The sequence below is a fragment of the Bactrocera neohumeralis genome, unplaced genomic scaffold, assembly GCF_024586455.1.
Source record: "Bactrocera neohumeralis isolate Rockhampton unplaced genomic scaffold, APGP_CSIRO_Bneo_wtdbg2-racon-allhic-juicebox.fasta_v2 cluster10, whole genome shotgun sequence".
In the NCBI taxonomy this organism is placed as follows: domain Eukaryota; kingdom Metazoa; phylum Arthropoda; class Insecta; order Diptera; family Tephritidae; genus Bactrocera; species Bactrocera neohumeralis.
In genome coordinates this window covers 11,085,243-11,112,091 of record NW_026089623.1, presented here as the reverse complement: position 1 = coordinate 11,112,091, position 26,849 = coordinate 11,085,243, and the positions used below count along the sequence as shown (strand labels likewise).

Here is a 26,849-nt window from a genome sequence, read left to right as displayed (position 1 = left end):
TCCACGAATTGGAAGAAAACGCAAAATCAGAATTTCCTCTGGCAACGAAAGTGTTAAAAACTCAAACGTATGTAGACGACATTCTGTCACATTCTACCACGAATACGAATCTTTATCACAAGTAATAAAAGCCCTCAAATCCGCAGGGTTTTCATTTAAATAGATTACGAAAAATCGTCCAAATATACCAACCGAAAATTTGTTGGACACTACCTTCCTTATATTCGAAAAACAAAATACAACAAAACCTCTGGGCATCCAATGGAATGCGATATCGGACCAGTTCTCATGCACGACTGAGTCCATATCCGCATTATCAGCCATAACAAAAAGACAGATTTTATCCTCGGTGGTAAAACTTTTCGACCCCGCAGGATAGCTTTCGCCAATTATGATCCAAGCGAATTCTTAATACAAGAAGTATGGCTAGATGGAACCAACTGGGACGAACAAGTGAAACCTCTTCACTTAGAAAAATGGTCACAGTTCGCTAACAATCTTAATGAAATATCACAGATACAAATTTCACGATGGGTAAATTATTCCCCCGAACACAAGGTCGAATTACATGGCTTCTGTGACGTTTCTGAGAAAGCATACTTGTCACATTATTTCTCAATTACATCCACACCTTAATGCTACGCGCCGAACATCGCCTAATGCAACATATGATACGTCAAGAAGTGCATCTTCAAAAGATGCGAACGCAGTTTATGGCAGCACTTCCACCTGAACGCTGAAATTTCGCTCTGCCTTTTACCACACAGGTGTCTTTTCAGGTAAAGGCGTCCATGCTAAGGTCTCCCTCTCTCATGAAGGGCTATATGGCTGTCTTTGTATGTTTCACAACAAAGGCAGTACACCTTGAGCTATGTAGTAATCAGACGACGGAGGCTTTTCTCGCCGCAATTGCTCACTTCGTCATAAGCGATAATGGCAAAACAAGTGTCACCTGACATCGTACAAAAGTACGCTCCTAAAGGCATCAATGGCAATTTATACGCCCTAGCGCTCCTCATATGGGCGGTTTATGGGAATCAGATGTAAAAAGCTTCTAATCGCACTTTAAACGGGTAGCTGGAAATTACATATTCAATTACGAAGAGTTCACGACGTTATTTATTCCAATTGAAGCCGTTCTCAATTCACGGTCACTCACAGTACTCTCGCAAGACTCATCAGATTTGACCGCATTAACTCCCGGGCATTTTCTAAAAGGAGCACCCATTTTGGCCATTCCTGAGCCAGGAGTGGAGTCGCTATCCCTATTAAATCGATGGATAGATTTAAAAAGATACCGTTGGAAGACTCCTGAACAAGCGCCTAAACTTGGAGATTGTGCCCTCATCCATAATGATTGTCTGCCCCCTAGCGAGTGGCGGCTTGGCCGCATAGAAAAGCTACATTACGGCTCCGACGGTCACATACGAACTGTTGATCTTCGTACGCAAAACGGAACACTAACCAGACCGCTCGTGAAGCTGTGCTTTCTACCAACCTCCGATGATCGCGAAACCGCAAACAACAAACCGATCTTACCGTGATACAATAAACTAATCAAATGAAAACAATAAAACAAGAAACACGCCGAAACCAACCCTTAAAAAATAACAAACCGTCAAAAAGTAACAAAGAAAACTAACAAAAATGGTAGATCAATACTAAGATCCATTCATGCCACATATCTCGGCACGATTCCATGTGTCCAATTATTTGACAGATATGTGTAATTAATTATCTACTTTATACAGAGTACTATGGATGTAGATACGTCAGTTATACCAACACCAACCGCGACAATAGTGGCAACTGACCTCGGAAAGGTATCGTATTAGATGCCTCTTATGTCGACGCCCACATCGTCTGCACAACCACGTCGCTCCAAGGGTCTTAACAGCGTTGTGACAACGGTTCAGCTGCTGCAGCGACCTCTATTCCAAACAGTCGCCTAGGGGGGCTGGGATGACTAAATGAACCTCTTACCCCCCCTCGCAGTACAGCACTGCTACACCACACACATCATACACACCACTTCATCACACACCACTTGTTACATTTTTGCTTTGAATTTTCAGTTATTTGTGAAAAGAAGACACGGGTACTATGTCAGTGTCGCCGTGTATCTCATACTCTTTTCACGGGTTTTTTCCAAGATTTGGCAGATGGTGAATATCTGGTCTGTTGTTGATTTTCCAGCACTAAAGTTACATTGATAAGGTCTGATCAGTTTGTTTACGGTGGGCTTTAATATTTCACACAATACGCTTGATTGAACCTTATATGCGATGTTTAGGAAACTTATCTCAAGGTATTTGGCGCAGATTGTGGGGTTTCCCGTTTTGTAGATTGGGCAGAGCAATTTTAAATTCCAATCGTTGGGCATGCTTTCGTCCGACCATACAAAGTCTACAAAGAAGCTGATGCATGCTCCTTAGCAGTTTTTCGCCGCCGTGTTTGAATATCTCCATTTTCATGGTTCATGAACGTCTGCTGCATCTGCGTTATAGTTTCACTACCATTCAGCAGGCTGAAGAAGTGTTCCCTTCATAATTTTGGTATGTTCTGGTCATCAGTTACTAGATCACTTATGAGGGTATTACAAGAGTATACTCCGGTCTTGAAATTTTCTGTTAGTCGCCGCATCTTTTCATAGAGTTTTTGAGCATTACGTCTGTCGGCCAGCTGGTCAAGTTCTTTGCGTTTCGTTTCCCTCTTCAACTCTCGTTATCTATCCCATTCCGTACGTGTTGTGGTCGATTGTACCAATGGTTTCGGTTGCAACTGTATGTAAGGAGCTTGAAATGCCAACCCGCAGTTTCATTAGACCTAGTTGTTGACGAGTGCTCTCAGAAAGCAGGAGTGCAAGTCGAGTAGAAAGTAAAATGGACCGGATGGTCTTCATAAACGTCGAAGGGATTTGATACGTCCACGGGAAGCATGCCATAAACGCGTGGTTTGTGATCACTCATGGTATGGGAAGAATTTCATCAAAAGCCAAGACTGAAATATGCTTTGTGAGGCAAAATGAATGCAAAAATCTACACTAATTTGTTGGAAAACGAACACCTTGATTTTGCCGGTCAAGTATGTTGCATACATGACGCTACGTTGCTAATGCTCTGATTATGTGCAGACCAAAATTTAGTGCTGCCAAATATTTGTCTAATTAGCGTGACAGCATAATGTGATGCTATTGCAAATGTTGCCAGACATAACGTGAAAGTTTGACTAATTTATAATGGGACACTCCCAGATAATTTAGTATTTGTTGTAATATGGCGTTTTTATTGACGTGTGTATTACAAAAGGTGATATCCTCGTACTTGACAAAGTCCTGCCTACAATTGGTGCTGTCATGTTGAAAATCGAATTGGCATCTGGAAACTAATTTTTCGATAGCTCCCTTTTTCCAATAGGCACGTTTTATTTGACAAGCTCGTTAAGTTCGCCAGAAGAAGTTCCCATTCGAACAGAAGACTGAGAAGCGGTGTACTCTAGATTTTACTCAATAGGAGTTTCTGACTTTGTAAATAGTGATGTTAGTAACTTGTTGAGAACTAATATATTGAGGCTATCTAGAGAATCTCCCTACAATATTCCAGTATGGGTGGTAGATAAAAAGGGATTAGACGAACAAGGAAACAGACCAGTTATAGACTTAAGAATTCTTAATTCTAAAACGGTTGAAGATAAATGTCCCATATCAAATATAAGTGCAATTCTGTCAAATCTCGGTAAAGCCAAGTATTTTAAAAAGGTAAAGCCAAGTATTTTATTAATTAATTTAAAATTTATTTTTGAGTCTGTAGCGCCCTCAAAATTTTTAGTAAATGCCCTAAAAAAATTTATGAAACCCATATGAGCTCTTAATAGTATTGATAATAACCCGTGCCGCAACGACGATTTAATTTTTTCTTTGCGAAACCAATTAATACATTTCTGCGGCACCGAATTATTTTTGTAGGAAATTGACCGTTCTACAAAAAGTTTCTCAAAGTTGAAAGTTTTTGAAGTGAAATTTGACACAGATATCACTGACTGGCCAAAAAACAAAAATATTTCGATTTTTATGTTCCCGAGCCACAATTATTTTGAATTAAATAATTTTTTGCATCTTTTACAATTATGATTTCGTCATTAATATTAATTATTTCTGAGTTAACATTTGTAATTAATTCACATGTCTTATCTATTGTACAGTGTTTTCATATGGTACGTTCATTTATGTATTTATTCTTCTTGTACTCATAAATCGTATCATTATATTTGATAACATTTGAAATTTTAGCATTTATTTCTTTATTTAAATAAGGGATTGGTATTATAGTTATTACTTGTATATTAAAATATATTTTAGGTACTTTGATTACAAATATTAATTCTCTTTCTTTTTCAAATATTGCCGTTCTTAAGTATTTAATTTTTCCAATGTTTATATTGTAATAATCTATTTCATTTTTTGTAAAGATATTGGCATCATTTATGCCATTTGTAGTTATATATGTTTAAATATGCTCAATATGATTTTTAATTGAATTTAACATAAGTAATTTTTCTAAATAGGTATTTTGCAGCAAAACATCTTTTCTACTTTTATGCAATCCTCCTATCTGATAAAGAACATTCTTCTGATTCTGGTTTATTGTTTCCTCAATAAGCTGTTTTGTTGAGTTAAAGTGACTGTTAGTTTTTTTTTGCTGATTTAATTCTGTTATAGAATTATGTAAGTTAGAATCGACTATGTTAAGGTGGTTGGTGATATCTTCTTGGTTAGTATTATCCATTGTACCAAAAAGATATTTATGTACATGCATTGTCTACTATGCTTATTAGTCCCCTTTTTTGTCTACTTGTAGGTGTTATTGTTTTTAGTGTACTTATGAGTGTATCTACTTGATTTATTATATAATTTCTTTGACTTTCACTAAAAATATTTATGTTATCTTTCATTGATGCGAGTCGATTTTTTGTTTCTTGAATATCTACTTTATGTAAAATTAAATCGGATTCTATCGGTATGCTTTGATTATTATTATAAATTTCTATGTATCCGTTAGTTTGTATTATTTTTTTAGTGAATAAATTACCTCTTACTCCTACTAAAGATGATGAGATTAATAATAATATCCACATTAATACCTGCAAATTTAAATTAATTATTTATTTTAATATAGATGTTCAATGATTAGTTGCGAAATTTGGTAGGTCTTTTTTGTTAGTGTGTGGATTCCTTGTAAGGGTTTTTTCTTAAACTTTGATTCCTCTTTATGTCTTACATTTTTATAGTGTTTTATAAATCCTTCTTGTCTAGTTTCGGTATACTCTTCCCTATTCATATTTGCTTTATTTATTTTTGATAGTTTTATTTTACAGAGCCTATCATAAATTATTGCGTGATCTATTATTTTATTTTGCGTTTCTATTAGGGTGCATTTAATTGTTTTTTCTGTGATAAGTATCATTGCAGTATGTGATAGCTTTAAAAATTTGTTGGGTAATTGGTAAATAATGCTCAAGATTTAGAGTCCGAACTTTTTCTGTGATTGTATTATTTAATCTTTCCACATCACTATTTCCAGTGTGACAATTCGGTTCAGTTATGGGGTATTGTATTCCATCTCTTTTTAAAAAATCTTCAATATGTTGAGCTCTAAATTCATTGTCGAACACCATTTTCTTTACTTTTCCTTTTATGGATAAATATTGTTGTAATTGACTTACATTGGTTTTGCTATTTCTATTTGTAAGTGGTGGACATGTAGCATGTTTTGAAAATTTATCTATGAAGACGATAAATGAATGTTTGCTATTTACGTAGGTATCAACATGAATTATTTCATTAGTAGTTTTGGGTGTTTCAGTAAAAAAAAATAGTTTTTTATAGGATTTCGATCAAATTTTCCGCCTGAACATATATTGTAATTATTTATTACCCGATGTATTTGCTCTTTAATATAAGGATTATATAATTTATTCTTTAATTTTTCGTAAGTGGCTATAATTCCACAGTGACCACTTTCATCTTTATGAAATAATGCAATTTGTTTTCTTAATTCTTTTTCGTTGTCAACGTCTTTTACTAAATAAGAACATTTGACAAATTTCACGTTAAGATTAGATGCAAATTTTTCTTCAATAATTTTATGTACTTTATAATATTCGTGATCGTTCAGATGCGAATATATACCTACTTTTCCTCTACATATTTCCCTTCTAATAATGTCTCTTATTCCATTTTCTTCAATATCTCTTTGATCAATAAAAATTCGTTTGTAATAGAATATAGATTCGACGGCGGTTTGTTTCTCCTTTATTATTATTATTTGCATTTTAAACCTGTTAACAATTGTATCTAATATTGGAATTTCAAATCCTGTATTTTCTTAGGATGAATGGACAGTTTCTGCTTCTACTGAAATACTGCATCCTTCATCCCCTTGGAAAATTTCTATGTTGGAAATAATTTCGTCATTTCTTATTCTGCTCAAAAAGTCTGCTATATAATTGTTTTTCCTTTTAATGTATTCTATGGAAAAATTATATTCACCCATACTCACTATTCATCTTTGAAGTCTTGGACTTATGTCCTTCCCTGAGTATTTTGTCATTAGCCATTTCAATGGTTGGTGGTCGCATTCCAAATCAAATTGCCTACCAAAGACATAAGGCCTAAAATATTTCACGGCCCATCCCAGTAGCAAAATAATTCACTACTGAAAAAAGTAAGCGAGTTGGTAATGGGTTGCGGGGCAAGAAACGAAAAAAATTTCGCTTTAAAATCGTTGTTGTTATCTTCAAGAAATGTGCGAATTTTATTCATATGAGTTGGTCATCCGCACAACTGATCGACCCAGCCCTTTGGGTATGTGAGCGCTTCAGTACTAAATTTCATAGGAAATAGGTTGTAAGCGGTCGCGTGTGAAGTATTAAAAGTTATTTAAGTATGTACAGCAAACGTCATCAAAGAAGATTAATTAATGCCGAAATAAATGAAATTCGAATGGGAAAAGAAATTCGACACTCCGAAAGTTTTTTTTCAACTCTGTGTACAGTTGATTTTTTTCACATTTTCCAATAAATTCATCCAGGTAAATATGTTTATAATATTAGTTGAGCCTTTAGCCTTCGACACACAAAAGAAATTTTGCACGAATTTACATTGTGTTCATTATCCACCGCCATTTTGCAAATATGAGCGTTTGGGGAATATCGGGCCACATAGTTTTTTACATTTGACATGCTAACTTCATATATTTGACGTGTATAAGTGATTTTTCGTGCAGAATTTCAAACACACAATAGTTTTTCAACATTTCCTGATAGTTTCGTGCTCCGAAAAAATTTTTTTTTCGACAACATTTTGGAGGCGATCAAGTCGGTGAAAATACATCACAACAGCGTTCGACAATCTGCGACGGCACACAAAATTCCGAGGACCAACCTGATGCGTTATATTGCAGCATTTGATGGTGCGAGCATCGACGTTACTACTGCCAATGCCGATGTAATGAAGAATTTGCTGGCTGAAAGCACGACGATGGGCACAAAAACAGTGTGTTCTGCTGGTTTCTTTCTTTTTCTTTCATCGAATAATAAATAATTTTTTTTTTATTTCAGATCTTCAACATCGAACAAGAGAAGGCGCTGATAAGCTACATTCTCCAGGCCAGCGACATCAACTATGGAATTAGTTTGATGGAGCTTCATAAGCTCGCGCATGAAGTGAAGCATGATGCATGGAAAAAGTCCAACATTGGTGTCACTTTCGATCTGCATCATGTGCCGCTCCTTGTCGATCAGTGCCTCGATGTTATGTTAACGCCGAAAACCATCAAATCCGGCTTCCGAACAACTGGCATCTACCCGTTCAACCCGCAAATTTTCACTGAAGTTGACTTTGTCGCTTCGGAACTGAGCGGCGAAAATTTGTTCGGTGACGAAGAGAAAGACGCCGACAATCAACGTCGAGTTCTTGCCTCTGGTGATGCCATTGTGACTGCTGCGATTGAGGAGGTGTCAACGTCGGAGGCATCGACAAGTGCCCCAGCTTGAACAAGTGGTGCTGCATCATCGTCGTTGTCTCTTGTTTCGGCTCCACAGCTCCGTGATGCATTGAAATTTGTTGGCCCGTTGAAATTGGGCACACCTGCGCCGAAATCAAAACGTGGCCGCAAGACAATGGAGTCAACGATTTTGACATCGCCTGAGGTTGTCGCAGATCTGCGTGACAAGGCCGAAAAAAGCGGCAAAAATTGACGAAGGCAGCCGATGAACCAGCAGCCAAGAAGCAAAAAGGCCGTGGCAAATCGAAGACGCCACGGAAGAGAAGCCCGTCTCCGTCCGAAACCGACATCGAAGAGGACTTCGATTTTTGCACGATTTGCAAGAAAAAGATGCCGAAGCACGAGAATCGTCAAAACACGGCCCATTGCATCGTTTGTGATCGAGGGGTTCACTTGAAATGTGCCGGACCGAACCCGAACACTTACACCTGCATCCACTGCGAGTCGGAATAATTTTTTTCGCCAATTCCTATTTTTCTTATTATTTATGAATCTCTCTTTCATTTCCATTGATAAATAAACGTTTTTCATCGGTAACAATCATGTTTTAATCGATTTACAAAAATAACTTTTATGTGACTTTTTAACCGAAATCAAAACGTGGCCCAACATTCCCCTAATTCAAATGACAATAATTATAATCTTACTGAATGTGACAATGTGGTTGAAATTAACAATGAAAATTCTTGAACTGAAAATGTGAATGAAAGTAGTTTGGTAGTTGACTTAAAACAATGGGCAGTGAAAAATAACGTAACTCGTGTGGCTTTTGATGGTTTATTGAAACTTTTAAATAAATGGCATTTAAATGTCCCAACTTGCGCAGAGTCTCTGATTATTAGGCAGGATTCAATTATAAGAAGTGTTTCGCCTGGAACATATTTGCATTTAGGAGTCGAAAAAACTGCGTAGAATAAGTGACATTATAAAACAAATGGAAATTGTAATGTTAGATATCGGTATTGACCGTCTTCCACTAAATAAGAGCTCACAGCAAACGTTATGGCCTATTATGGGAAAGCTTTTTCCACAATTAAATACTGATGTATTGTTATTTGGCGTTTATTTAGGCACAAAAAACCATCCAGCGTGAATAGTTATTTACAGGAATTTGCGTCTGAAATATCCAATTTACTTAAAAATGGTATAAACATAAGAGGAAAGGTATTTCAAATCAAAATCAAAGCGTTCTTATGTGATTCACCCGCAAAGGCATTTTTATGTCAGACTATGGGACATAATGCATTAGAAGGTTGTACTAGATGTTGCCAGCAAGGAGAACGCATAAACAACAGAACAGTTTACAGCACATCAAAGGCATTGTCACGCACTGCCGAAGGATTTTCATTACGAACAAGTGAAAATTATCACAAAATTTCAACGGATGCAAGGTCTGTTTTAGAGGAAATGGATACAAAAATGGTGACACAGTTCCCACTAGATGCACTGCACTTGATTGATTTGGGTGTGGTGGTTTGATTGTGGTTTAAAATCAATTTTAAAAAATTGAACAATGAAAACAAAGAGAACTTGTCCAAAAAACTTGTATCTTTAAAAGACTTCGTTCCTAAAGAATTTTCTCGAATACCAAGAGATTTTGAAGAAATTAAACGGTGGAAAGGTGTAGAGTTCCGACAGTTTATACTCTACACATGCATTTTTGTCTTAAAAGATTATATTGACGAAAACGTGTATGATCATTTCCTTTTACTTCATTCCGCATATAGGATTCTTCTAACTGAAAAAAGTATGTATCAAATATCAAAGTTGTTCAAGATATTTTAGAATATTTTGTTACACTTTTTCCCGTAATTTATAATACAGAGCAAGTGTCTTTCAATGTACACTCTCTTCTGCATTTGACAGAATGTGTTGAGGAAATAGGATTTTTAGACTCGTTTACATCGTATAATTTTGAAAACTACATGCAAAAGATTAAAAAGTACGTCAAAAAGCCAACGAACATTTTAGAGCAAATAAAAAACAAAGATCAAAACTGTGAACTTATTAGGAAAAATAAATTTAGTGGTTCAAAAATTAATAGATTTGGTGACATTACATCTTTTGTTTCTAATTGTACCACTCTAAAAGCCAAACCACCTGACAATATTTGTTTTGAACTGCACTCCACTGCAAACGAAGAAACGTTTAATATAAAGCAGGTTAACTACAAACTTTTTTACTTTCCAATTAATGCCAACGAATATTCATTCATTCCTATACTGCATTCAATTTAAGTAAAAGTCGATACACAAAGATGTCACAAAACTTATTTATTTCAACTCCGGTATTCAGATGCAATGCTACATTAAGCGATGAAAACATTAGTCCAGGTATGTTAATATTAAATAAATTTTCAACAAATTTAATTAACTTTTTGGTGAAGAACTTTTTGACCGAAATTTTTCACTTTTTCGAGCCAAAAACTCCAACCCCGGAAACCAAAAAAGTTAATCTCAGCCCTAACAAGTAATTTAATTCACTATTGTTTTTTGTGTATTTGTAGTTCCGGAAAATACTCAAAATGAACTAAATAAAATCAAGCAAAAAATAGACGAACTTATGACAAAATTGGATGGTTAGAATCAATATTACCATTAGTATTGATTATGTATAAAGTGTTTTCCTGACGACATTCATGCTAAACTATTTTCGTAAATTTTTAAAAAATTTTGTTAAACAAATTTGTGAATTTTTCTGTATTTTGTAAACAGTTTGAGTTTGTTGTTGTTGTAGAATTATTTTAACATATATAAAAATAATTTTAAATTAAGAATGAAAAACGGAGTGAATATCATAAGAAAACAAATTTGTACTTAAATTTTTTAGTGACTGCACATAATTTTCTACATAAACATTTTTATTTTAGAGCAGGCAAAATCTATTGCAGCCTTAATAAGCAGCCAGGCACAGAACAATTTGCTGATAAAGTAAGTGCTTAATAAAGTGGAGAAGAAAACAAGATTCCCAGTTTGCGACGTAATGCAACTCACGGAAATTGAAGATGATGTTTCCAAAAATAAAGATATATACGTAAGTCTAAAGTCTTACCAACATATAAATCGGTGTATCAGGTGTCTATTATAAAAAATATTATTGGATCAATTGGAGTTACAAAGGGAATGAAAAAAATTCTCAGCGATAGCGTCATGGTGCAGTTAAATTATGATGGACTACAAGACAAGGTGGCATTCAAGAAGTTTGAGTGCCTAAATAGTGCCATATATGGTAAATTTTACTTTTACGTAATTAATAAGTCTTTGTTTTCATACACTTTGTTTATTTTTTTTAGAAGCAATGCAAGTGGAAGGTTTCACTAAAGGCGATTATGAGCGGGAGCTCAAAAGAGCTTTCAAGATGGGTAAAAACCGATATCACAAAGCGGGCTCTTTGAAAAAGCAAAAAGATAAACAAATATAATAAATTAAAGTATGAAAACAATTAATTTAAGTAACATTGACATTATTTTTAAATGTAAAATCTTAATTATAGTAATTTGTACTGAAATGGATTTCTTTATTATTTCTAATTGAATTAAAAAATATAAGACTATAAGATATTTATTTTCGATTCGTTTTAGTAGGAAATGCGCACAACTGATCGATTCATATATTTAGGTATGTGAGCCGGTAATGCTTACAACTGACTAATTCATGTCTTCAGATATATAGCTTGGTAATGCGTACAGCTGATCGATTTGTATCCCTGGGTATGTGAGTTGATCTGTTCTGAAATTCCTAGGACATCGCTGTGTTAAAATTCAGCAATGAATTCAGCAGTAAGACCCTCACTTTGGCTCTTACCAACTCATACACTACCTATTGCGAAATTACTAGCATCAGTTGTAATCCTAAATTGTTTATTAAAATTAGGATATCGTAATATAGGTGAATTTGTAACTATATCCTTTAATTTTTCAACCGCTGCAATAAATTGTGGGTTGTATATATTTATTGTTTGTCCTTTTTTTAGATATTGCGTCATAGGATGTGCAATTTTTGCAAAATCCTTAATAAATTTCTTATAAAATCCTGTCATTCCTAAAAAATGATTTTATTCTTTTTTGGTATTAGGTATCTTTAGGTATTGTATGATTTTAACTTTGGTTGGACTTGGCTTAATTCCTTTTAATGTTAAAATGTGGCCCGAAAATTGAGTTTCTTTCTTGAGAAATTTACATTTGTACACTTGTATTTTTAACTTTGCTAGCCTTAGGGCTTCGAATATTTGCTTTAAATTTGTTAAGTGATCTTCTAAAGAAGTGCAAAATACTAAAATATCGTCCATATATACGACGCATATTTTATTAATATGTTCGTTAAGAACTCTATTCATCAATCTTTGAAAAGTTGATGGAGCATTTTTTAATCCAAATGGCATTCGAATTAATTCTTAATGCCCAAATGGTGTTGAGAAGGCGGTTTTTTTCTGTCTTCCTCTCTAACTGAGATTTGGTGAAAACCTTTGGCTAAATCCAAGGTGATGAAGTACTGTGATCTACCTAGTTTGTCTAGGATTGAATTTAAGTTTTGAATTAGAAATTTGTCATCTACGGTAAATTCGTTTAATTTTCTGTAGTCGATGACAATTCTATATTTCTTTTTCCCGGAATTGTCTGTTTTTTTCTCTACAATCCATAAGGGACTTTTGTAGGGTGAATTGCTTTCATTAATTATTTTCTGTTGTAGCATTTCTTCATGAATTTGAGGATATCTATAAATTTTGAAGTATAAAGGCTTACAATTTGTTGTTATAATTTCATGCTGTACCTCATTGGTGCATGATAGTTTATCTCCTTCTTTAAAGAAAAGGTTTTCAAAGTCATTGAGCAGCCTTAAGGTTGCTTGATTTTCTTCTTTATTCAAATGGGAAAATTTGAATTTATCTCTTAGATAATTTTGTTTAGTATGCTCTAAATTGCAAAAATTCTCTGTGTATTGGGAATAATTAAATTCTTCGAAAAAAAATTGTATTACTTTTTAAATTTCAACGTAGTTTTCCGCACAATTAATTTTTGCCTGTAAAGGTTTTAAGAAATTTTGGCCTATTATAGCTGAAAATGTTGTGTTTGAAAAGTTCAATAGTTTCCACTGAAGGGAGCCAAAGCATCCAAATTCTTTTGGAAATGGTGTGGTTACTACAATTTTTATTTGATTTACCCCGTTTAAAGTTTTGTATTTTATAGCATATTTCATTGTTATTTTGGGATAATTTTCCGATAATATTCCTTCTTTTAATATGCTTGTAGTTGATCCTGTGTCTATAAGGCAACTAATTTTAGTTTTTCCTATCGTTATATTTATTATGGGGAGTTTTGTTCTTAAGGCGTTATTAAAGAATTTACTTCGTTTTCCTTGAGTACACCTATTTCCATTGGTTCAGGTGTTAGTGTAGTATTATTGTTGTTAGTGCTTCTACGCGAAAATCTGCTATTATTACTACTATTTCCACTGCCGTAAATTTGTGTAAAATTGTGCGAATACTGTTCATTTTGCCGTGTATTAGTATTTTGTGTGTTTTGATACTTTTGGTTATACATATTGGTATTTGGTTTAATTCGTGTAACCGAGCTGTTCCTATTTGTGTTTTGATTAGTGTGAAAATGTTACATTTTATTCATAGTAAAATTTTGTTTGCTTAAGTTTTTTCTGTGTGTATTGTGTATAGTTCTAGTGTCATCTAAAGCAGTGGTTCCGAAACTTATTTTGTCTACCGCCCACTTTGAGAATAAATATTTTTTTAGCGCCCCCATTTTTTCACCTATTTAAAAACCACTGTAACTTCAAATTAATTATTGTGACCTATATATGTATATTAACGGAGAATTCTAAACGAAACTTTTACTATAACCAGCAACTTGAAACCTGAACGCAGTAGGTAACATACGACGGCGCTTAGGTCTCAAGTTAACTCTTACGGGCTCCACCTGCCAATAAGAAAGATTATTGAAACACAACTTTATAGTATTAAAACAGAGAATCTTTTATTTAAAATAAAACTAAAATAATCGATCCATATATAAAAACTAATGTGAAGGATGAATCTGATGCTGTTTAATAAGTTTGTTAATATCTGGTTCCAATACTCAAGAACAGTCGCAAGTCGCCACGTTCGGTAACAAGCAAACGATTTCTATTTTTGGTAAGCAGTGTTGTCACAGCACTAAATCCACGTTCACACAAATATGACGATGGGAATGCTATCAAGAATCGTTGAACGATTGACCACAATCCAGGGTACATTTGCGAGATCGGTTTTTGTAGCCAAAATTCTTGGTAACCATTTTTGAACTTGATTTTTATTTTCTCGTTGGTTGTCAATTTTATAAGTTCTTCCAGCTGAGGTGACATTGCTGTGTTGACATTTGAAAACGGATCCAACACCCAGTCTGGTATTTCCATGTTCAAAATGTCCTGGTATCGTTCGGTAAAGTCAATGTGGAGGTTTTCCAAATGTTGGCAGTAGGTAAACAATTCGTCGGTACTGCATGACACTGATAAATTCGGAAAATTGTGAAACTCACGTCTGCCCAGATTCTTTTTGTGTAGAAGCAGTTTGGCTGCGAAAGCAGCAACGACGTTGTTTGTTTTAATTAAATTTAGTTTATAGCCTTGCAGTTGGAGATTCATGTCGTTGAACAATTTGTACAGGTCTGTCATGTAAGCTATATCATTCTTTGATGTTATGAGCTTGTCTTGAAATTCTGTATCTTTAGTTTCCAAGAACTCTATAACAGAGTCAAACAGGTTGTAGAATCGAGTCAGACAACACAGTAAAACAGCTAATCTGGGGGGTGAGAAATTCCAAGTCAGGGTGATGGTACTAGGTCAGTATAGTAAAACCCTCAAAGGGTTTGGCGTTCGTATGTGTCAGTGTTTTATATGACCTTTGTTTTTTATGACCTTTTAAATTTTTTCCTTATCTTGATGTTTTTTCGCTTAGTTGTAACAGGAAGATGGCGTGGTTGTGAACCGATTTCACCCATATTTCGTTCACGTCACCAAGGTGTTAAGAAAATATTATATACCGAATTTCATTGAAATCGGTATAGTAGTTCCTGAGATATGGTTTTTGGTCCATAAGTGGGCGACGCCACTCCCATTTGCAATTTTTAAAAAAAGCCTGGGTGCAGCTTCCTTCTGCAATTTCTTCCGTAAAATTTAGTGTTTCTGACGTTTTTTGTTAGTCGGTTAACGCACTTTTAGTGATTTTCAACATAACCTTTGTATGGGAGGTGGGCGTGGTTATTATCCGATTTCTTCCATTTTTGAATAGTATATGGAAATGCCTAAAGGAAACGACTCTATAGAGTTTGGTTGACATAGCTATAGTAGTTTCCGAGATATGTACAAAAAACTTAGTAGGGGGCGGGGCCACGCTCACTTTTCCAAAAAAAATACGTCCAAAAAAACGGACGAACGAAAGACAGACATCCGGATTTCAACAACTTACAACTAAGCGAAAAAACATCAAGATAAAGAAAAAATTTAAAAGGTCATAAAAACAAGAAAAGACGTTAACTTCGGTTGTACCGAAGCTAAATACTCTTCACAGGTGCATTTCTGTTAATAACTACTATGTGTTCTGTTTGTATGGAAGCTATATGCTATAGTAATCTGTTCTAAACAAGTTTTTTAGAGATTAAATTGTTGCCTTAGAAGATAACATATATCAAATTTCGTGAATATATCTTGTCAAATGTGAAAGTTGTCCATACAAGAACTTGATTCCGATCGTTCAGTTTGTATAGCAGCTATATGCTATAGTTAACCGATCTGAACAATTTCTTCGGAGATTACATGGTTGCCTTAGAAAATAACATGTACCAAATTTCGTGAATATATCTTGACCAATGTGAAAGTTGTCCATACAAGAACTTGATTCCGATCATTCAGTTTGTATGGCAGCTATATGCTATAGTTAACCGATCTGAACAATTTCTTCGGAGATTATATTGTTGCCTTAGAAAATAACATATACCAAATTTCGTGAATATATCTTGTCAAATGTGAAAGTTTTCCATACAAGCATTAGATTCCGATCGTTCAGTTTGTATGGCAGCTATATGTTATAGTGGTCAGACGGACAGACAGACAGACGGACATGGCTAAATCGACTCAGCTCGACATACTGATCATTTATATATATACTTTATTGGGTCTCCGACGATTCCTTCTGGGTGTTACAAACTTCGTGGCAAACTTAATATACCCTGTTCAGGGTATAAAAAACTGACACATACGAACGCCAAACCCTTTGAGGGTTTTACTATATACCTAGACCTAGTACCATCACCCAAAAATGACTTGGAATTTCAAACACCCCCGTCAGACAGAAATAATCCCAAAAATGTTCCACAGTGCAATTGCCTCTTGATAGCGAACTTCAGTATGAAACAACTTGAAAGCCAGTAGTGATAATATAATAAAACTACACCCCACTCATACACACCACACTCAACACGACTACACCATCTACATCATCCACACATCATTTCATCACACTCTCATCTCATCATTATCTACACCACACCTTTCACACCACACCCGAGGACACCAAACACAATCAACAAAAGGGACTGGCGGACGGCGCCAGCGCCTCTTTTTCATACGATCCGTGCGCTTACACATACGTGTCATCCCAGTCGTCAGGTTTTTCTCCGTTTTAATTCGCTACCACAGAGACATCGCCAAATCACCGGGTAAGTGCCGCGAGTTTTATCAACCTTTTTTACATGGTCCTTCGAGCCGTACCGGACGGCACAAAGTGAAAAAAAAAAAAAAAAAAAAATTATTACGGTCACGCGTTAACAAAATAATAAAATAATCACGGTCACGCGGTAACAAATTAATCACGGCGGCAACAAAATTATAAACATACTTATTAAAACTAAACTAAACAAAAACAAAAAAAAAACGGTAGTGAAAAAGTGACACAAAAAAAAAACAAAAAACCCCGTTGGTGACAAAACGGGAAGAAAAGAAAAAAACCGGTAGTGACAAAACTTTGTAAAATCAAAAAAAAAAAACCCCGTTGGTGGAAAACGGGAAGAAAAAAAAAAAAACCGGTAGTGACAAAACTTTGTAAAATCACAAAAAAAAAAAAAAAACCCGTTGGTGGCAAAACGGGAAGAAAAGAAATAAATCGGCAGTGACAAATCTTGGAAAAAAAATATACATATATACATAGTATATATAAATAAATAAACGAATGGTGACAAAAGTTAGCAAAACGACAAAAATTTTTTTTGCATACATACATGTGAACAACATACATACATAAAACAGTGAACAAACGTGCAAAGTGCAAAAAAAAAAAAAAAAAAGAAGAAGGAAAGTGCGGTGGAAAAAGAAAAAAAATTTATGATATACTCATACATACATAAATGCATATGTATATAAATTAAAGAGAGATAGTGGAGTGGCTAAAGTGACTGAAAACATAAAAAAAAAAAAAAAAAAACCTTAAGAGTGCTTCAGTGAAGTGAAAAAATTGCGCTGTGAAAACAAGAGAAAATAGAAAATATAACAAAGTCAATAAAGGCATAGTTAGTCAGGTGCAGTGAAAAATAACTTACAAACGGAAAAAGAAAAGGCATAAGGAAATCACAACAATAACCACCAGCACAAGGATTGAAGAGCAAGACGCCGGCAGACGCACAGGCACAAGCACAGGCACAAGCGCAAACAGAAGCGCAAGCAAAAGCACAGGCACATACACTCATATTATCCCCAAAAGCCCCTGGCGGAAACCAAAGTGAGTCGTATCGTTCCTTTAAATTTTTATATATCACATTCTATACATACATATGTATGGTTTAAAAACGAAAACTTAAATTTACGGTTCAGACCAAAATTCGGGTCGAAAAATAATTGAAAACCGTTACCAAGCTGTTTTCGCTGTTCGGTTTATTTTTCGGGAAAAACCGAAAACCGCTAAGAAAGCAGTTTGGTACTGTATATGACAGATTAGTAATTTGCCGGTAAATGCCTTCCGTTGTGTTATAACACAAAACTACCCAGGAAAAAAAAATATATAAAAATTCAAGTATTTACTTGAGAAATTTCCAGCAAGACCCCTTATACTTAACCAAGTATAAGCAGGATTGCTTAAAAAAAAAAAAAAAGGTACAGCAATCAAAAAAAACAAAAAAAACGTATCAGCGATTTATATTTTACACCATACATACATATGTACATATATTTCACGTATATTTCTAAAAACATATAAACATATAAAGAGCATAACTGGTTAATTTAATACTGAAACCATATGCATATATTCATATTTCAAAACATATACATTTAGTACATATGTACATACATTCTAAAGTCAGAATATCATTCTATTCTCTTTTCGCGGCCTCTTCTCACTGCGTACATATATACATACTTATGTATATGCGGCGCAGTTACACAATTATATACTTCTCACAAGTAAACTTGAGCGAATTACCTACGATCGGTTAATTCTCTCTTCGTGGTTTTTTTCTCACGAACACATACATATACGGGCGCATACAAATATATACTGGAAGAAATACCCAATCGACATTGGGTACGAATTATACAACAATAATTATAACATAAAAGGTTTCATAACATACTTGAATATTTGTACAAAAGTGTATTGTTTCATATGTAAATACGCTCATTGCTTCAAAGTCCACATTGGCATATATTCCGCGATACCCCTTGGTTTTCGTCCAACAAAACCAAGCAGGATTGCGTATAAAATATATTCAAAGTCCACATTGGCATATTTCCCGCAATACCCCTTGATTTTTGATCAACAAAAACAAGCAGGATTGTGTAAAAAACAAAAGCGTAATACATATGTACATACATGCATATGTACAAAGTGCAGTGATCTCTAATACGAGCGCTCATTAGCACATAATAAATAAAATATCCACCTATAGGTATACCCTATAGGACATTTGGACATAAAAAATATATAAAACGAATATATATAGAAAAATAAAAATATAAAAGGTTTCCGGTCAACAATAAATAATTAAATCAAATTTAAACGATATTCTGCATACGCGTAATATTTTACTTGAAAACTCTTATTTACTTAAAAGAGTTCACGTCTAAAAATTTCGTTCAAAACTCTTATTAACTTAAAAGAGTTCGCGATTACACACACTATTAAATACGTAAAGCTTCTCGTCATATCAAGTTCATTCAAAACTCTTATTTACTTAAGAGTTCTCGTCTAATCATATACATAAATATATACATATATAAACGAAAATATTATTTGATTCTCGGTTTATCAAAAACCCATCGGTTTTATTGATTTTTTTGAGACTCTTGTATACAAAAGAGTCTTCTTTTCAACATTTAATATACGAAATATTTTCAAAATATCTACAAGTCTAGTTTTCACTAAGACGTTTTGATTTATTATATACATCTTTTAAATGAGCTCAGACTCAAAGGAATCTAAAACAACTCAGTTGCTAAAAGTTCCAAAAATGATTACAGACGAAAAAAGTCCGTGTACACCGGCTGAAGCTACACGCTCAAAGCAAGGTGCTACAAAACTAAAGAGGGGTAAAGACATTTCTTATACAAAATTCATTGCTGAGAGTGACAGTTTGATACGATACTGCACTCGATTTTCATCTTCACCGATTCAAGACAATTCTGAATCGGTCTTAGAAATCAAAAAAGATAATTTAGACAATTTCTGGACACGTCTCCAAGCGGCATATGACGCAATCGTAGAATCTGACGACTCAGATCTACCGGAAAATTTTAAATCCTCGGCATACACCAAGTATGAACACTGCCTAGACCAGTTCGAAGACACAAAAGCAATGATTTCTGATCAACTAAAGCTTTTAAGAGCAATTGCACCTACTCCACAACCGAGGTAGAGCTGCCACAAAGACAAGCCCAAGAGGCAAGTTCAGGCATTCACCTTAAAGTGCCAGTATGCGACACAGATATATTTCATGGTGGTTATGAACAGTGGCCGTCCTTCCGGGACATGTTTACAGCTGTGTACATAAACCATCCTAAATTATCACAAGCGCAGAAATTGTATCACCTCAGATACAAAACCAAAGGTCAGGCAGGCGTAATAGTCAAACAGTTCGCTCTCAATGACGAAAATTTCAATTTTGCTTGGGAAGCTCTTAAAGCACGTTACGAAAACGAGAGAATATTGGTCGACAAGCAAGTGACGATACTAATGAATTTACCAAAAATTCAGAAAGAAACCAGTGAAGAATTCATAAAGCTTCAATCCACGGTTTCAAATTGTTTGTCTGTTTTATCAACACAGAATATTCCCACAGATAATTGGGACCCCATTCTGGTAAATATATGCACAGCTGCATTACCAGAAAAATCGTTACTTTTGTGGGAGCAATCGCTCTCATCGCGAAGAAAGTGCCCAACGTGGCAGCAAATGAAAGAATTTCTTACTACCCAATATGAAATCGCAGAAAGGGTAGATAAAAAACTAGTCAGAACGAAAAACGTTCAAAACGACCTCAATAGAAGCTTCAATAGACCCCAAGCAAGTAGTCACAATAATTTAAATAGAAGCTTTTTTAAAAATCAATCGTTCACTTCTGAACAATATAAGCAAACGTCATGCGAACTTTGTAGAGGAGGTCACAAACTAAAATCATGCGAAAAATTCAAAAAAATGAATGTTAGCGATCGAAACAATTTCGTAAGAACGAAAAAATTATGTACAAACTGTCTGTCACATGCGCATACGCTTAAAGATTGCGAAAGCAAATTTAATTGCGTTTACTGCCATAAAAGACATCATTCTATGTTACATATAACCAATTATTCCAGCTCACCCCCAAACAATGCAAACGTAAAAAGAGCAACAGGATTAGTTGCAACAACAAATTCTGAAAACTGCCAAGAAGCACCATGCTGCTCAAAGGCGATGAAAACCCAAACGCTACATAGCGAAAACCACAGTAGGGTACTATTACCCACAGCAGTTGTCTCCATCGAACACCGAGGAGAACTGTTCAAACTCAGAGCCTTAATAGACCAAGGATCACAACGATCATTTATAGCGTCTAGGGCACAAAACAGGCTACAGTTACCAACAAAACTGGCCAACTTTGAAATCACGGGAATGGGCGGAAGAGTTGTTCAAAACTCAAATAAAATCTGCCCCATTACCCTCTTTTCCCCAAAGCGGATAAGCGCATACAAGCAGAAGCTATTGTCTTACCGCAATTAACCAACATGCTACCAAGCTATCATATAAATAGCAAGCATTGGCAAACCTTAAGCATTGGCAAAAGGTTTCACACCTTAAGTTAGCAGACCCCAACTGCAACACTCCCGCTCAAATAGATCTCCTATTAGGCAGCGATCTCATACCACAAATTATTCTCGAAGGTATTGAGAAAATTACCAAAACACTTCTGGCGCAAAATACCATTTTCGGATGGGTCCTAAGCGGACTAGTTGCGGAACCAGTTACAACATTGACAACTCAAGTTGAGGAAGTCTCAAATGAGTACCTCAATTCACAATTGAGAAAGTTTTGGGAACTAGAAGAACCCCCCCCCATATCAGTCACAACCCCTGAAGATCAGTATTGTGAGGATTTTTACAAAGCCACAACTACTAGATCAGAAAACGGTCGGTACGTCGTACGACTACCACTTAAGCAACAATTTCCTAACACACTCGCCTTAGGTCACTCTCGCACCTCTGCAATTCAGCAGTTTCTAAGTATGGAAAGAAACCTACTTAAAAAAGGCGAACTCAAATCTGAATATGATGGTGTGTTAGAAGAATACCTCCATTTGGATCACATGGAGGAAGTAACCCCAGGGGAGAAAATCGTCAACGGCAAATACTACTCCTTTTATCTGCCACATCACGCAGTAGTGAAGCCAGACAAAAAAACAACAAAAGTAAGAGTTGTTTTTAATGCCTCGAAAACCACTAGTTCAGGGAATTCCCTAAATGATATCCTATTTACGGGACCCACACTCCAACCAGATTTAATGCTTCTGATATTAAACTGGCGTATATTCAAATACGTATTCAATGGGGACGTTGAAAAAATGTATCGGCAAATAGTCGTACATAAAGACGACCAAGATTTTCAACGTATTATGTTCCGAAGATCCCCCACCAGTCCTTTACGCGACTTCAAACTAAAAACAGTTACATTTGGCGTTAACTGTGCACCATATCTAGCCATTCGAACACTCCACGAATTGGCAGACAACACAAAGTCAGAATTTCCTCTGGCAACTGAAGTGTTGAAAACTCAAACGTATGTAGACGATATTCTGTCTGGAAGTCACACTCTTCCACAAGCATACGAGGCCTTATCACAGGTAATAAAAGCCCTCAATTCCGCAGGGTTTCCATTAAAAAAGATTACGGCAAATCACCCAAATATAATCAAAAATATTCCAAACGAAAATTTGTTGGACACTAATTTCCTTATATTCGAAAAGGAAAGTACAACAAAAACACTAGGCATCCAATGGAATGCGATATCGGACCAGTTCTCATACACGACAGAGTCCATATCCGCATTATCAGCCATAACGAAAAGACAGATTTTATCCTCGGTGGCAAAACTTTTCGACCCCGCAGGATGGCTTTCGCCAATAATGATCCAAGCGAAAATCTTAATACAAGAGCTATGGCTAGATGGAACCGACTGGGACGAACAAGTGAAACCTCTTCGCTTAGAAAAATGGTCCCAGTTCGCAAACAATCTGAATGATATTTCTCAGATACAAATTCCACGATGGGTAAACTACTCCCCCGAACACAAAGTCGAATTACATGGCTTTTGTGACGCCTCAGAAAAGGCATACTGCGCTACTATCTATGTGCGCACGCAAAGTGACACCACGACCACAAGCCACTTATTAGTAGCAAAAGCAAAGGTGGCACCTTTAAAAACTATAAGTCTCCCACGACTTGAGTTATGTGGCGCACTACTACTGTCAAAATTAGTAGCCATGGTGCAAATGCATTTAAATATGACAAAATGCAAACTATATATGTGGTCCGATTCTGAAATTGTACTAGCCTGGTTGGAAAAACCACCACATGCATGGAAGACGTATATTTCTAACCGAACGTCTCAAATACTTGACCTAGTGGGATCAGCCACTTGGCGTCACGTAGCCAGTGCTGACAATCCTGCCGATCTAGGTACAAGAGGGTGCAAGCCACTGCAGTGCTGACAATCCTGCCGATCTAGGTACAAGAGGGTGCAAGCCACTGCCTTGCCTTGCCACCACCACCCTCTGGTGGAATGGCCCCCGATGGTTGATAGAATCTCCTGATTCTTGGCCACAATCCCCCATGCGCAACATTATCGCACCAGAAGGTCGAAAAATCGCCACCTTTCACACATTATTGGATGATGCCGACATCCTTGAACGATTTTCATCGTTTCCAAAAGCTCTCAGAGTAGTTGCTTATATGTTCAAATTTATCGAGCAACTCAAAAGCAAAGTAAAAGGATCACATAATTTCCCATGCAACACAGTGACGCACCTAGAGTTACAAAAGGCAAAGGTCGCACTAATAGCATATACACAAGCGCGCTACTTCAGCCGCGATATATCACTACTAAGAGAATCGAAGCCGATTGATAAAAAGAGCTCACTCTTAGTCCTCAACCCATTTCTGGACACGAAAGGTCTGCTTCGTGCCAATGGTCGGCTTGCTAATTCGAGCCTGACATACAATGAACGCCACCCCATAATAATTCCAGAGAGGTCACCATTTGCCACATTATTCCTCCATTACATCCACATCTTAATGCTACACGCCGAACATCGTCTCATGCAACAGATGGTACGCCAGGAGTATTATATCCCCCGTCTTAAGCCGCAAATCAAGAAGTGCATCTTCACGTGCAAGATTTGCACTATGCACAAGCAGAAGATGCGAACGCAGATTATGGCAGCACTTCCACCGGAACGCTGCAATTTCGCTCTGCCTTTCACCACAACAGGTGTTGATTTTGCTGGGCCTTTCCAGGTAAAGGCGTCCATGTTAAGGTCTCCCACTCTCATGAAAGGCTATGTGGCTGTCTTTGTATGTTTCACGACAAAGGCAGTACACCTTGAGCTATGTAGTAATCTGACGACGGAGGCTTTTCTCGCGGCATTTGCTCGCTTCGTCGCTCGACGTGGCTACCCATCAAAAATCATGAGCGATAATGGCAAAACCTTTATCGGAGCTCAACGAGCCACAGAAAAGCAATTTGTGGATTTTTTAAAACAAGTGTCACCCGACATCGTACAAAAGTACGCCCCTCAAGGTATCAATTGGCAATTTATACCCCCAAGCGCTCCTCATATGGGCGGTTTATGGGAATCAGCTGTAAAAAGCTTTAAATCCCATTTCAAACGGGTAGCTGGAAATTATAAATTCAATTACGAAGAGTTCACGACGTTATTAAATCGAATTGAAGCCGTTCTCAATTCACGGCCACTCACAGTACTATCGCAAGACCCCTCAGATTTCACCGCCTTAACGCCAGGGCATTTTCTAAAAGGAGCACCCATCCTGGCCATTCCTGAGCCAGGCGTGGAGTCGCTATCTCTATTAAATCGATGGGAACGAATTAAAATTCTCCATCATGATTTCAGCCGCCGTTGGAAAGACGAATACATAAAGGATCTCCACAAAAGATACCGCTGGAAGACTCCTCAACAAGCGCCTAAACTTGGAGACTGTGTCCTCATTCACGACGATTGTCTACCCCCCACCGAGTGGCGGCTTGGCCGCATAGAAAAGCTACATTACGGCTCCGACGGTCACATACGAATCGTTGATCTCCGTACGCAAAACGGAACGCTAACCAGACCGCTCGCTCGTGAAGCTATGAACCAAATAATATCGCGATATAATAAAATCACTAAATTAAATACGAAAACGAAAAATACGCAAATACAAAACGTAAATAAAAATAATAAACCGTACGTAAAAATAACAAGCCGTAAAGAAAACAAACAAAAAATGGTCGATCAATACGACGGCCCATTCATGCCACATATCGTGGCACGATGGCCCATATCAACTTACAATGACAGATATGCATAATTAACCATCTCATTTCCCGCAGATTACCATGGATGTAGATACGCCAGTTGCAAATACGTCAGCCGCTCGGGCGGCAACCAATGTGCCACGCAACGGGCCTGCACCAGCGCCCCGAACGGTAGTTGCAACAGCACCGGCTTCGGCTCCGGCAACCACGCCAGCAACTGCCCCGGCAACAACGCCGGTATCTGTACCGGTAACCGTGCCTGCAGCGGTACCTGCACCCGCGCCTCGTGGTGGCACCCGACCACCACCGATTACATCGAGGACTCCGGAGATCCGTCAGATAAGGTGCCCCATCTGTCGACGCCCCCACCGGCTGCACCATTGCGGCATATTTCGGGGTATGCGACCCGTGCAACGGCAGCAAGTTGCCCAGGCCCACGGGCATTGCCATAACTGCCTGTCACATACACATGTGACTGCAGCGTGTGAGTCACGCGGGCTGTGCCAAATATGCCACAGGCCGCATCACACGCTGCTACATCGCAGCGCCACCACCTCGTCGGTCACTGGGCTGAGCACGCGAGGCCTTTTGCTAAAATAGGGGGGCCGGGATGGCTAAATGAGCACCTGACCCCTCTCTTAATATAATAAAACTACACCCCACTCATACACACCACACTCAACACGACTACACCATCTACATCATCCACACATCATTTCATCACACTCTCATCTCATCATTATCTACACCACACCTTTCACACCACACCCGAGGACACCAAACACAATCAACAAAAGGGACTGGCGGACGGCGCCAGCGCCTCTTTTTCATACGATCCGTGCGCTTACACATACGTCATCCCAGTCGTCAGGTTTTTCTCCGTTTTAATTCGCTACCACAGAGACATCGCCAAATCACCGGGTAAGTGCCGCGAGTTTTATCAACCTTTTTTACAATTTTCAATGAATTGAATTTAATGTATTCCGCTGCAATTGCCGTCTCTTCTTTTTACTTGACATTGTTTTGCTTTGAGAATGAGCACCTGACCCCTCTCTTAATAACCACACTCAACACGACTACACCATCTACATCATCCACACATCATTTCATCACACTCTCATCTCATCATTATCTACACCACACCTTTCACACCACACCCGAGGACACCAAACACAATCAACAAAAGGGTGGCGGACGGCGCCAGCGCCTCTTTTTCATACGATCCGTGCGCTTACACATACGTGTTTAACTTACCACGCCAAATCACCGGGTTGCCGCGAGTTTTATCAACCTTTTTTACAATTTTCAAGAATTCGAATTTATGTATTCCGCACAGTATTGCCGTCTCTTCTTTTTTTACTTCCGACATTGTTTTGTAAAGGAGGCGTAAGTAATGCTCATCTATTGCGCGCAAAACCACAAATGAATATAAAATAAATATTACATTGTTTATGTATATAGGAATGCTTAAGCACAATTATTATATAGTAGTCCAAAAATATGAATTCTTATTTTTTCCAGAAATACATTTGTAAAAAAAAGGATCTTTATCCTTTTTTTATTTTTCCACATAAAAGATTCAAAAACTCAAAACGTGCGCTACATCAGCTACCTACCCGACGTCATTTCGCAAGTGATAAAATAAATTATTCAAAAGCTCAAAGCATGCGCTACATCAGCTCGAACCTACCTACCCTACACCTTTGCGCAAATGATTATATTATGATAGCAAGTGCCCACATACAGATTTGGCAA

At 36.9% G+C, this 26,849-nt stretch overlaps 2 protein-coding genes across 2 annotated transcripts; both read left to right on the top strand.

Moving 5' to 3' along the window:
* Nucleotides 1-7,184: 7,184 nt before the first annotated feature.
* LOC126765094 (uncharacterized) lies at nucleotides 7,185-11,277 on the top strand. Its single transcript, XM_050482710.1, has 3 exons — nucleotides 7,185-7,552; nucleotides 7,618-10,396; nucleotides 10,933-11,277. The coding sequence occupies exons 1-2, from the start codon at nucleotides 7,445-7,447 to the stop codon at nucleotides 8,050-8,052; spliced, it is 543 nt and encodes a 180-aa protein (XP_050338667.1). The 5' UTR covers nucleotides 7,185-7,444; the 3' UTR covers nucleotides 8,053-10,396; nucleotides 10,933-11,277.
* Nucleotides 11,278-23,327: 12,050 nt separating this feature from the next.
* Nucleotides 23,328-25,694, top strand: LOC126765177 (uncharacterized). The gene is made up of 2 exons (XM_050482756.1): nucleotides 23,328-25,003; nucleotides 25,170-25,694. The coding sequence occupies exons 1-2, from the start codon at nucleotides 23,396-23,398 to the stop codon at nucleotides 25,692-25,694; spliced, it is 2,133 nt and encodes a 710-aa protein (XP_050338713.1). The 5' UTR covers nucleotides 23,328-23,395.
* The last annotated feature ends 1,155 nt before the right edge of the window (nucleotides 25,695-26,849 follow it).